Consider the following 12,510-nt stretch of genomic DNA (forward strand, 5'->3'; position numbering starts at 1 on the left):
TAGGATAGAATATCTAAGCCTTGAAACTTTTGCTATAAAGGACAAGAAAGAATTTTTTTTTAATTTTTTATTTTTTATAAACATATATTTTTATCCCCAGGGGTACAGGTCTGTGAATCGCCAGGTTTACACACTTGACAGCACTCACCAAAGCACATACCCACCCCCTTCTCCCAAACCCCCTCCCCCCAGCAACCCTCAGTTTGTTTTGTGAGATTAAGAGTCACTTATGGTTAAAGGACAAGAAAGAATTAAGACAACATTTAATAGGGCAACATTGGTGCAATCAAGGGAACAGAAAGGATTTCTGCAAAGACAAACTGAGATCTGAAGGGGCAGCGGGCATTAGTGAGGCCAGGAGAAGGGGTGGAGGGGGCAATGGGCGAGCATTCCCGACAGCAGAGACAACTTTGCAAAGATCCTAAGCTTCAAAGGCCAAAGGGCATTTCAGCAGCTGAATGGCCAGTGACGTCATGCAAAGCTTAGGCCCATGGTAAGAACAATAAGAAGCCACTGAAGGGTTTTACATTGGGAGTTCACCGTATCAGATTTATTTGGGAAGGTCAGGAGAACATAATATGGAGAAGAGTTCCCACTAAAATACGTATAATGGAGCAGAGCATGGATTGGAAGTGGCCAGAGCAGAAGAGGGCAAAGGAGAGTAGAGGCCACTGCTGTGGTCCGGCCGCGGTGGAGATGGCGAGCTTGGATTAGGAAAAGGTGGATTAGAGAGAGAATTAGGAAGTCAAACCACTAAGGCTTGAACTATATATTGGATGAAAGATGAGGCCGAGCGATCTGTCGAAGGCGACTCCCAGAACTCGGGATCCTACAGCAGGTGCCATGTCCGACACAGGGACGCTGGGTAGGTCAAGGTCGGGGTTGCATCGGTGTCTTGTTTCGGTTTGTTTCGGTTTCGGTTTGTTGGAGAGCAGACGGTTAAACACTCTGCTGAGACTTAAGGAGTTTGAGGTGCCTCAGAGATAAATAGAGCCATAAGGCCTGAAATTCGGGGAAGTAGGGCCGGAGATGAGATTTGGGCATGATCTGAAGGAGAGTCCCCGACCCCCTCCTTCCTACAGCCTAATGGGCAGCACAGGAAAGACACACCTGAAAGGAGCAGGTCAGTGCTATTAACCCCTTCATCTTAGCTACATGCATCAATATGATGAAAACCTTGAAGACTCAGTAGTTGTTTGTTTGTGTGGAAGACAAGCTTTGGTAATCAGACCAAATCATAATAATATATCATTCAATCGTATATACTCTATTGAACTGTAAAGTGTAACGTTCATTTTGTGCTCCCATTTTTCTCAACCTTAAAATTCAAACCTCACTTACGGCTTTTTAAAAAATAAGTGCCTTTTAAAGCCACATTAGTCCATTTAAAAATCACTTTACTTTCATGCATCTATTTTGTGTGACTGCTTTAAAACAAGAGCAGCACTCTTCAGGGAATTATTATTGGTTTCCATTAAAAGATGTGTACAGAACTGAGAAAAAATATTTTTTTATTCTTCACAACAGATGAATTAACATTTTATTAAAACCTACATTTAAGGAAAATTGTATTGACTCCCTCTTGTGTAATGACATGTTTTTCTCATTTTAGTAAGCTGATATGTTTTTCTCATTTTAGTAAGCTGTCATTTTTAAATGAAAATTATAAATGTCGGAGCTGGGACTTAAGCCAGGATCAAGCAATTTCCAGGAGGTATGGAAAGGTGCTTAAATACGCATCTTTTTCCTGCCAGTCAGCATTCTCGCTCTAATCAATAATGCTCCGACGTCCGCCATTCTCTCTCGCAGATTGCTGCTCTTAGGTTTGCCTCGGAAAACTCATGCTGGAGAAAGCCTTTTCACGGATTATTCAGGCGATCTTTGAAGGTGGATAGTAGATCATTCGAGGTCCAACCATTCTGTATCTTACTATATCGTAGGTATAATTTTACTCTGTAGAAACTGTAGCATCTGTGTAGCAGATTTCAATTAATCGGCTCAGGGAATGGGAGTAAAGTTATGGAGGAAATTCATCGTTGAAGCATTATCAAAATCAGCGCTAGCGGGTCCATGCTGCCGTTTGGAATCAAGCCCAGATGTGAGACTTTTTATTGATGATACTGGGTTTTACCTAAAGCCAATGAGAATCCTCACCTTCCTCGAGTTGGCACTTGTAACCAGGAAGAGAACAGAACCTGCTGCGGAGTACATCTGTAGGACTAAGATCTGAAAGTCGCTCATGCTCCCATCGGACTCCCAATCATAGGCATAGAATTAAAAATTAAATTTAAGAGCCTTGAGAAAAAAGAAATCAGATAATGTTCTTAACGGCTGTTAAACTGTAGAGCTTTGGCTCTGCCTAGATGATAGTCTGAATCTGGAATGTAACTCCTATTTAATAGTTAACTTTTAGTCAAAAAATCCTATCCTATTTAATAGTTAACTTTTAGTCAAAAAATCCTATCCTATTTAGTTTATATTAAATAAGATCTTAGAAATCTCATCAGTTTAAAGGTACTACTACTGGGACACCCAACTGGCTCAGTTGGTTAACCATCTGGCTCTTGGTCTCAGCTGAGGCCTTGACCTCAGTGTTGTGAGCTCAGGCCCCACATTGGGCTCCATGAACATGGAACCTACTTGAAAAAAAAAGTACTACTATAATTCAACTATTCTTTACCCTTTAACACACTTTTTGCAAAGCGCTACGTGATACCATAAAATAAACTTTGGTCAAAGCTGACCTCAAGTTCTCCGCTCTGTGTATTCCCGTAACACTAATCTTCTACTAGAATATAATTCTTTTGGAGAATAGACTAAACTTGTCTTATCCACCATGGTTAATCCCAATTATTAATTTTTCACTTTCAAAATGAAGATTGCATGAAGAAAGCATCTATCCCCGTGTGTGTGTGTGTGTGTGTGTGTGTGTGTGTGTGTGTGTAAGTGTTCCAAAATATCTAGGATGTGTTTGAAGGAGTCTAGCCAAAGCGGCATGGGATACGGAGTCAAACAGTACTGGGACTGAGTCTGAATACTTGGTCCTGCCACTTACTAGTTAGTTAAGTGACCCCGAGAGAAGTGGTTGCTTTTATGTGGTTGGGTTCTTTCCATATGTCAGGCAGTGATAATAATAATAATACCCACTTCCCTGCGTCTTGAGGACTCAGTGAGTGATTCCCCACACAAGGCCCGTTACCCAGCAGTTACTCAGTGAAAGTCTATCTTCTCTGCTCTCTCTCTGTTTTCTTTCATCCCATAATTAAAAGATAAAATGGTTGTGGGTATAAAGTAAGCTTCAGTATTAAACAAAATGCTTTGATAAAGGGTAAAAGGATAATGCAATAGATTTTGGAATGTTGTAGACTATCATCAAAAGGTGATGAATGGGGGACGCCTGGGTGGCTCAGTTGGTTAAGCAGCTGCCTTCGGCTCAGGTCATGATCTCAGGGTCCTGGGATCGAGTCCCACATCGGGCTCCTTGCTCCGCGGGGAGCCTGCTTCCCTCTCTGACTCTGCCTGCCACTCTGTCTGCCTGTGCTCACTCTCGCTCTCTCTCTCTCTCTCTCTCTGACAAAACAAATAAAATCTTTTAAAAAAAAAAAAAAAGATGATGAATGGATCGCAAAAGGCACAGTCCCCCAGATTTTCACATCCTGAATGAAAGACACAATCAAGACTGGCTTGCCCATCATGTTAAGGAAGGAGACTTTCCTAATATTTCCCCATAATCCTATATTTATCACCTGCAAAAGTAAAATATTAAAATTAAAATTAAAAAAGAAAAAATATATATATCACTGAAAATATATTTTGAAATTTTAACTATGGAGCCAAAATGTATGGGCAGAACTGGCGAACCCTTGCAGGTAAATAAATTTAAATTTATCGTAATGCCTCACTCTATGCAAATCATGATGAAGGTTTGGATCAGTGATTCCCAACTAGAACCCTATCAAAAATCCACTGGAAAAGGGCTGCTTTCTCCTATACAGACCCTTTGCAATAGTTCCTAGAAATCTGGAAGAAAAGTCTCGTATGGAAGCTGATTTACTGAAGCTACGGCACTAGCAGACGTGGCAAAGAGCTGCGCAGTTCAGACCTGATTCAGTCCAAGGCAAACCCCACTGGGGAGCTAAAACTAGAGTCACCATTAAAATTAAAGTGACAAGTAGGACCCTAACCTGAATAAGTAGCACGGGTTTGGTTTGCTTGTTTGTTTTGCTTTTGTGTTTTAGCTGGATGAGCCTGTTTGTTATTTCTTAAATCAGTTTGCTATCTTTCCCTAGCAAATTGTCCATTTCATCTATATTTCCAAATGTATTGGCATAAAGGATTCAGTGGGTTTTTTTTTAATTTTTTATTTTTTATAAACATATATTTTTATCCCCAGGGGTACAGGTCTGTGAATCACCAGGTTTACACACTTCACAGCCCTCACCAAAGCACATACCCTCCCCAATGTCCATAATCCCACCCCCTTCTCCCAAACCCCCTCCCCCCAGCAACCCTCAGTTTGTTTTGTGAAATTAAGAGTCACTTATGGTTTGTCTCCCTCCCAATCATCAACAAGTCAGGAAATGACAGATGCTGGCGAGGATGCGGAGAAAGGGGAACCCTCCTACACTGTTGGTGGGAATGCAAGCTGGTGCAGCCACTCTGGAAAACAGTGGGGTTTTTTAAAACATTTTATTTATTTATTTGAGAGAGAGAGAGAGAGGATGAGAAAGAGAGCATGAGAGGAGAGAGGTCAGAGGGAGAAGCAGACTCCTTGCCGAGCAGGGAGCCCGATGTGGGACTCGATCCTGGGACTCCAGGATCATGACCTGAGTGGAAGGCAGTTGCTTCTGAGCCACCCAGATGCCCTGGATTCAGTGTTTTTAATCATCTTTTTAATCCTGCCATAGCTGTAGTTATTTCTCCTTTTCATTTCTAATTATTTGTATTTTTTCTTAATAATTATGCCAAAGGATCTATTTTAATAGTCTTCAAAAAACCAATGTTTGGCTTTGTTATTCTCCATCATATTTTTGGCCTCTGTGGCACTAGTCATTTGGTTTTTTATTACTTCTTCCTTTAATATTGAATTAGTTCTTATTTTCCTTCTACCTCCCTTGACTTTTCAGTTTGTTTCTTAATTCTCCATTCTCTTTCTTTTCTACTATAAGTATTTACAGCTATAAATATCCCTCAAAATACTATTTTAGGTGCCTCTCACAAACTATATAGTATTGTCATTATTATTTCATTTCTATGTATTTCTAAACTTCTACTTTGATTTCTAATTTGTCCCAAGAATTATTCAGAAGTATGCTTTTTAATTTCCAAGTGTATGAAGTCTTCTTAAGACATTTGGTTTTTTAATTTCTAAAGCATATTGTGGTCAGAAACATAGTTCCTGTTTTCTACTAAATCAGGTTTAAGCAGAGTCATATTTATATCAAAGTCTTCAATATGATGCTACCCAACTATCTCACCCTTTATAATCCTTTTCCCCAAAACACACATCTTGTCCCAAGCAAACGAGGCTTATCATCATCTTTAAGCACCTTTCAGCTCATTCCTATTTCCGTGACTCTATTTTTAACTGGACTGTTACCTTCTTTCCAGCACTGAGCATGCTTTTTGTGTTATGATCATTAAGTTAGCCTGCTGCTTATCTAGCTGCCTTTCTCCCTTTGGTGCATAAATTTAAATTCTTAGGTTGCTTATTTTGGAGCTCCTTTAATGTTCTTCTGAACTTTCTATAGCTTTTAAAATTATAAACTTACATTAAGATTTAGATTTAAAAAAAGATTTAGATTCAGAGTGGATGTGTTTAAATATTATTGTTATTTTTTAAATATTTTATTTATTTATTTGACAGAGAAAGAGAGATCACAAGGAGGCAGAGAGGCAGGCAGAGAGAGAGGAGGAAGCAGGCTCCCTGCTGAGCAGAGAGCCCAATGCCGGACTCGATTCCAGGACCCTGAAACCATGACCTGAGCCAAAGGCAGAGACCCAACCCACTGAGCCACTCAGGCGCCCCTAAATATTTATTTTTACGTGTTTTTATTTCATTTTCCGGTGTTTGTGCCATGACCATATATTGCATTTATATTCAGTGGAAAGAAAAAAGAATTTCTTTAAATTTCCATGTGAATTAATGTATTTCCTCTAGTATTTTTTAGTCTATTTTCTTCATGGTTTCTTCCTTTTAGATCATCTGCTCCTCTTGTTATATAATAGTAATATTTTGAGAACTAACTACATAGCACATACACTGTGATTCTTATTTAATCATCAGAACAATCTCTGAGGAGGACCATAACTACCTCTGTTAAAACCTGAGGAAGCTGAGCTTGAAACATATAAGTGGCTTTTTCAAAGGCACATAGCTAAAATATAGTAAAGACTGAGTCTGGGCGTATCTGACAATGGACCAAGGTGCTTAACTACTATACCAAATTAATTCCAAGAATTTCTAGATTCTCTGAGTTTTGGGATGGTTGCCAGGTGTCTAGGCAAAGAATCAGTTTTGAAATCATTCCAATACTCTTCTAAGATAGTTTTAGGATTAAATTTGGTAGTTCTGCTTGTGCTGTGGTAATGCAGAGAAAATTTCTTTTGGTAATGTAGATAAGTAATCAGAGGAATAGACACATGTGCTATTTCTGGTTAATGATTCACTCAAAAAATTACAGTAATAGGCCAAGGAAAAAATACATTTTTCGTAGGAGAACTAGGTCTTGTGAAGAAAGGACCTTTCTTTTAAAGTCTAGTGTTTTAATTATTAAGAGTCTCTTTAATAACTGAAGATTACCTAGGGAGAATGTCTATACTGCGCTGGGGAATTTGTGGACAGAGGCATTTGCATTGTGTAATCAAGGGCGGATAATCTCTTGGGCACCCCCCCTCGTCTCCCCTCCTGGTCTCCCCTCTTCTTCCCCCCAGCTCTCTCCAGCAGCTCACCTGGAGGCCGGAGGTGGAGCCGTCAGTACCCTCCGCACCTGTCCACAGAGGGCAGGCAACCTATCCTTCGCTTCTTCCCTCTCTTCCACATTTTGAAAGCGTTGGAAGAAAAATTTTCTCTGATAATAATAATAACTACCATTATTAAATATTTAGCATTACGCAGTGTTGGCATGATCTCCAGTTTTCACAACAACCTTCCTTAAAAATGAGAAATCCAAGGCTCAGAGAGTGGCTTTTTGATTGACTCTGGATCGTAAGCCTCTAACCTGTGGGTTAGTGATGACAGTTAGAGGGAAGAAAGGAGGAGCCAGTGGGGATAGGGAAGGTATTACTTGCCATTAAGCATACAGCAGAACTGAGATTCAAACCCAAATGCTTGGCTCTAGAATATATGCTGTGACCCGCAAGTCATTTGGCTCTGTAAAGCTAAAGAGCAAGAACTAAGCAATTTAATTCTTGATGTGACACTAAAATTCATTAACCACCTATGAGATATTAAATCTATATATTATATATCTTAATTTCCTAGAATCAATTTTTATTTCATAACATATTTTTCAAGAACAGTATATAATATAAATTGAATTTATAAATATATAAGAAAATATTATATTAAAATATTATAAATTCTGATTTCCCTATATCATTTAAAGAATTAATAAATTTTATGACCAAAATGCCTTATAAATACAATATTCCATTATTGAACACAACCAAAATACTGTGATTAGAAATGATTATTCTGTTGTTATAAAATTAACAAACTAATATAATATAAATTAACAAGTAAATTATTTATTTATATAATTATAATATAAATTAATAAGTAAATTATTTATCCCTACTGCTAAGGTAAATTGTAAGGATTTTCCCTCACCACTGAATTTATTTAACTAACAAGGCAGAGATCTATTAGACTACTTGGCCATGTTTTTGTTCTGATGACACTGTTGCCTACAGTAATTTTCTTATTCATTCCCAGGAAACATGTCCAAGAAGCAGAAATCAAATCATATTTGAAAGCTTTGTTTCTGGTGCATTATATTATAAAACTGATTTGCTACTAAAGTCCATTAAGATAAAAAAGGACCTGAAATCAAAAGAAAAAAATGCATCTATTTTTTTAAAAGATTTATTTGACAGAGAGAGATCACAAACAGGCAGAGAGGGAGGGAGAAGCAGGCTCCCCGCTGAGCAGAGAGCCTGATGCGGGACTCGATCCCAGGACCCTGGGCCATGACCTGAGCCGAAGGCAGAGGTTTTAACCCACTGAGCCACCAGGTGCCCCAAAATGCATCTATTTTTTAACATAAAATCTGTGTGAGTTGTTTTTCACCAAGAAAGGAAGGACCAGGGGATGATGTGAGAGGGGTTTGGGAGCTAGAGACTGAGGTAGGTAGAGGCTCCACAGCCAATGGCTCCTTCCCCCACTTTTAAAATAAAATTCTGTAATTGGAGCCCTTGGCCAGGTTACACAAGCCATGAGAACTCACGCTACACGGTGATGCTGGTAGCTCCGTGCTGGCTGGTGGCGTTCTCCTACCGTGAACATGTACTTGGTCTGGACCAATCCTAGAATAAATTCTCTAAGACAAATGAATTTTTAATTTTACAATTTCTTTTAGATCTTGTAACTAAATACGTGTCTATGTGTATATGAGCAGTGTTAACGACTGTCTAATTTGCCTATGGCTACATACATATATATATAAAGTCACAGAGTTTTATTCATAAGGGATTTTAAGAACTATTGATGGATAGATTGTTTAATTTCGCTTACTAAAATGTGTTTCTTTTTCTTCTTTTTGTTTTTGCTTAGGCTAATAATTGTGTATTAGTGCAATGATTCCATTCAGACATAATGACTCAATCAATTCAGTTCAACAAAAATTCATTGACTGTCATCCATGAGGCACTGCTTAGCTCTAAGGAAGGTTAAAAAGATGAACAGACTCGGAAACAGTCATGGTCGCAACTATGAGATAAAAGAAGGAAAGTAAGATCAGTACCTCAGTAAAGGTATAAAGGCCTATATAATCACAGTTTGGGGACAGCTAATTGCAGCCGAGTAGCACGTGCCTAATGGAAAAGCTGGAAAAGAAACCAGCTTTGAATACCTACATCAAAAACACGCTAAGTCCTTACCTACAGACGTTATTTAATTCAGTCCCCAGCAAGTAGACGGGTATTATGAAACTTAGTGTTTACAAGTACCCTGGATTATTTTTCTTTCAATAACTGTGGTATAAGAGGCCTGAAACTCAAGTAAAAAAGTAGAAATCCTGTCCCAACATAAAAATGTCACAGGCTATAAAAAGCAAGATTCATGTGACATGAACAAAAGGAGGCAAAGCCCAGGAGCAGGTGCCCTGGCCCTAGCTGCTGATTGCTCACACCCTGCATGGGCTCCTTCTCCCAGACATCTCTGTGGAGCACTTGCGGGGCTGGTAGCTTCTCCTGGAGCCGTCTGGGCGGAGGACTGCTCCCGAGGAACGACTTGGCCATGCAGCAGCCTCTGGGGCTTTGCACAACCTGCTTCCACTGCTTCAAAACTCTCATCCCCATGCTGTGTCTGTTGCGATCTCGTGACTCCCACTGGCAGGCACCAGCTTGTCTCCTCTGGGACGTCTTCGAGGCTCCCCGTACATACATCCCCACCCTAGTCTGAATTCAGGGTCTCTCTTGAGGTCTCTGATCGCACCCTAGACTACCCGCATGGTAGCACATTGGAGACTATTCTCTGCAGTGCCCTTGCAGGCAGGAAATGCCTTGTTCAGCCCCTAGCACAGCCACGGTACCTCACAGGGGCTCTTTGTGGATTGAAATGTGTCTCCGCTTAAAAAGGATACATTGGGGGCGCCTGGGTGGCTCAGTGGGTTAAGCCGCTGCCTTCGGCTCAGGTCATGATCTCAGGGTCCTGGGATCAAGTCCCGCATCAGGCTCTCTGCTCAGCAGGGAGCCTGCTTCCTCCTCTCTCTCTCTGCCTACTTGTGATCTCTCTCTGTCAAATAAATAAATAAAATCTTTAAAAAAATCAAATTAAATTTTAAAAAAATAAAAAGGATACGTCGAAGTCCAAAACATTGTACCTCTGGTTGTGACCTTATTTGGAAATAGAACTGCTATAGATGGAATTAGTTAAATTAGTTAATTCTTACTGGATTAGGGTGGGGTGTCCTTTTGAGACAGCCGGGAGAAGACAGCCTCACAGGGAGCAAGCAAGTGCCTGTGCAGGCCCAGTTCAGAGTTACACAGTTGCAAGTAGGGAGTGACACAAATTGCCCGTGACCACCAGAGGCTAGGCGAAGGCAAGGGTGGGGTCCCCTCCAGGTCTCAGGGGAAGCGTGGCCCTGCCTACTCCTTGATTTTGGACTCCTAGCGTCCGGAATTGTGAGACAATAAATTCCTGTTGCTTTAAGCCAGCCAGCTTACGGTTGCCCTAGGAGAGCAATGAATGGATGGCTGACTTTGATTGTGTACCCGACTATGACAAATCTGCATCTCTTCTGTTATTTCTTGCTTCTAGCCTTGATCTAAACAGTGCTTCTTTCATGTTATTTGGCCACTTGAAGTTGCAAATTTTATTTATCTGATTTTCAGGTTTTTCTTTTGTTCTCAAATAGTCGCAATGGCGATTTTCTGCCTTGATATCTCCAAAACTGAACATAACTGGATTTTCTGAAAGAATTTTTGTACCTGTATTTCCCTCTCGTTTGTAGTCTATATCTTGATAAATCTTCATGCCTACACTAAATTAGTTTTTAACACTTAGGAAAATTTCCCTGAGAGTGTCTGTGTCTCAAAATCAAAAGCAGAGGAGAGATGAACGAGATTCCATATGTGACCTACTAAGGGCCTTCTTGTCATGGCTTGGGTTGTGGGCTGCTGCTGGAGTTTGCTGACCTCGCTACTTAATGGCGGTTTCGTGGGGTGTGAGGCTGGGCTTTGTTGTCAAACAGAGCGGGATCAACCACAGTTCGCCGCTGTGGGCAACTCCTTTAACCTTAGTGTCCTCCTTTGTAAAATGGGGTCATAGTAGTGTCAAACTTCTGAGTTATTACAAGAAAATAATGGCATAATGTACATACACTTCTTAGCATAGTTTAAGTAGTAAAGTCTTAATAAAAGTTTTTAGATTATTAGATGGGCACCAAAAAATACACTTCCACTGAGTATCAAAGTCACATTGTTTTATAAAGCAGTGTCCTCTGGAATCAACTGTGTTACAAATGGAAAGTATAAATCTATCATGGAAAATATTTTGAAATTCTACCAAAGATGCCAGATGTAAAATGTAAATGTAAAATGTAAAAAAATGTAAATGTAAAAAAAAAAAAAAAAACTATCCTTTACAGACAAAAGCTTGATTATTGAGTCAAAAAACTCACCCACTTTTTTTTTTCCTTTAAGCAGGCTAAAAGGAGAGATGAGATTCTCCAACTCCTAAGAAAACAAAGAGAAGAAAGGATCTCGGTGAGACTGAGAGGCATTCAGATGAATCTGTGTGGGGTGGGGACACTACGGCAGATTCTCAGAGGTTTTATGGATTGTCCCCATAAACCTAAATACTCATAATCCAGAGCCTTCTATCTACTGGTGTGGGGGCAGGGGATAGACATCAGGCAGTCTCGTCATCCTTGAGAAATCAGAGTTCTCTAGAGTGTGTAGCTCTGCTCGGAGAGAAATGAGGTGGCCGTGACAGCAGGTTTGTTGTCCCATATGTTAAAGCTGTAGGACAGTCACATGGGCCTCTGTCACATGGGCTACCGCTGTGCTCATCTTTGTTTTACAATGACTGATCGTTATTAGATCATACAAAAACAAATGCTTAATGAAGAGAAACACAGAAAAATAGTAAAATAAATAACAGCACCCTATAAACTTATAGATGTACCAACACCTGCTCTGCGGACTAACCCCTAAATACCCTTCATTTGGAACGTTTCTAATCCCAGTGTCTCCAGGTTGAAGAAGCTAGTCTGTACCAACTCTGATAATTAGACCTTAAGTTTGTTTTTTTTTTTTCCCCAGTAAGGAAATGTCAGTCAGTGCAAGAAGTAAAAATTATGCTTTTTGAGTTCTGTCTTGTTTTGTTTTTAGAAAGAACTGGTTTCCCTTCCTTATAAGCCAAAGGCCAAAGTACACAAAGCAAAGTAAGTTTACATCTGTCAAAAATGTTCTTACCTTTCTAGTTCCCTCTTTAGAGAAGCACTTTTTTGGTACTCCCTTTGCCTCCTACCCTCTAGCCTTCTACTGTATTCCCAGATTTCTTCCCTTGAATAAACCTTCTCCTCATCCACATTCAAGTGTGTGTGCCCATTTGCGTCTCTGTGCAGTAGGCCGGGGTACAGCGCTCAGGCAGGACAGCCTATCAGGCCAGAATCCCTGCACCCATTCCCTACCCTGCACTTCCCATTCTGGCCCCCCAGCTCCCTCCCCACTCCCCACACTTAGCCCCCTCATCTGTAGCAACTCAGCAGGTCTCTTAGATTACCAGCTCCCACACCACCAAAGGCTCCCTAAGCTTGTTAAACCTTGGTTCAGGTAGCAAGGGCT

The 12,510-nt window shown here is 40.3% G+C and overlaps 1 protein-coding gene and 1 long non-coding RNA gene across 10 annotated transcripts in view; one reads left to right on the plus strand and one right to left on the minus strand.

The window, feature by feature from the left end:
* The window catches only part of HOATZ (HOATZ cilia and flagella associated protein), a 28,952-nt gene that overhangs the window by 12,469 nt on the left and 3,973 nt on the right, over window positions 1-12,510 (plus strand). For 6 of the 9 annotated variants that reach the window (XR_006605969.1, XM_013054824.2, XM_013054825.2 and 3 more), the window contains exons 5-6: window positions 11,365-11,427; window positions 12,055-12,107. Coding sequence is in view for 8 of the 9 variants with exons in the window: in XM_013054824.2 (XP_012910278.1) it covers window positions 11,365-11,427; window positions 12,055-12,107 (116 nt within the window). In the remaining variant the exon portion in view is untranslated. The remainder of the gene's footprint in view (window positions 1-11,364; window positions 11,428-12,054; window positions 12,108-12,510) is intronic. The other 3 variants (XM_045077550.1, XM_045077551.1, XM_013054822.2) reach the window with 1 other exon arrangement.
* Window positions 1,495-11,659, minus strand: LOC123391320. The gene is made up of 2 exons (XR_006605971.1): window positions 11,343-11,659; window positions 1,495-2,295 (listed from the first exon to the last, which is right to left on the minus strand). It is a non-coding gene; the product is annotated as an uncharacterized LOC123391320 (long non-coding RNA).

Source organism: Mustela putorius, unplaced genomic scaffold (assembly GCF_011764305.1).
Source record: "Mustela putorius furo isolate JIRA1106 unplaced genomic scaffold, ASM1176430v1.1 tig00000198_pilon_pilon_pilon, whole genome shotgun sequence".
NCBI lineage: Eukaryota > Metazoa > Chordata > Mammalia > Carnivora > Mustelidae > Mustela > Mustela putorius.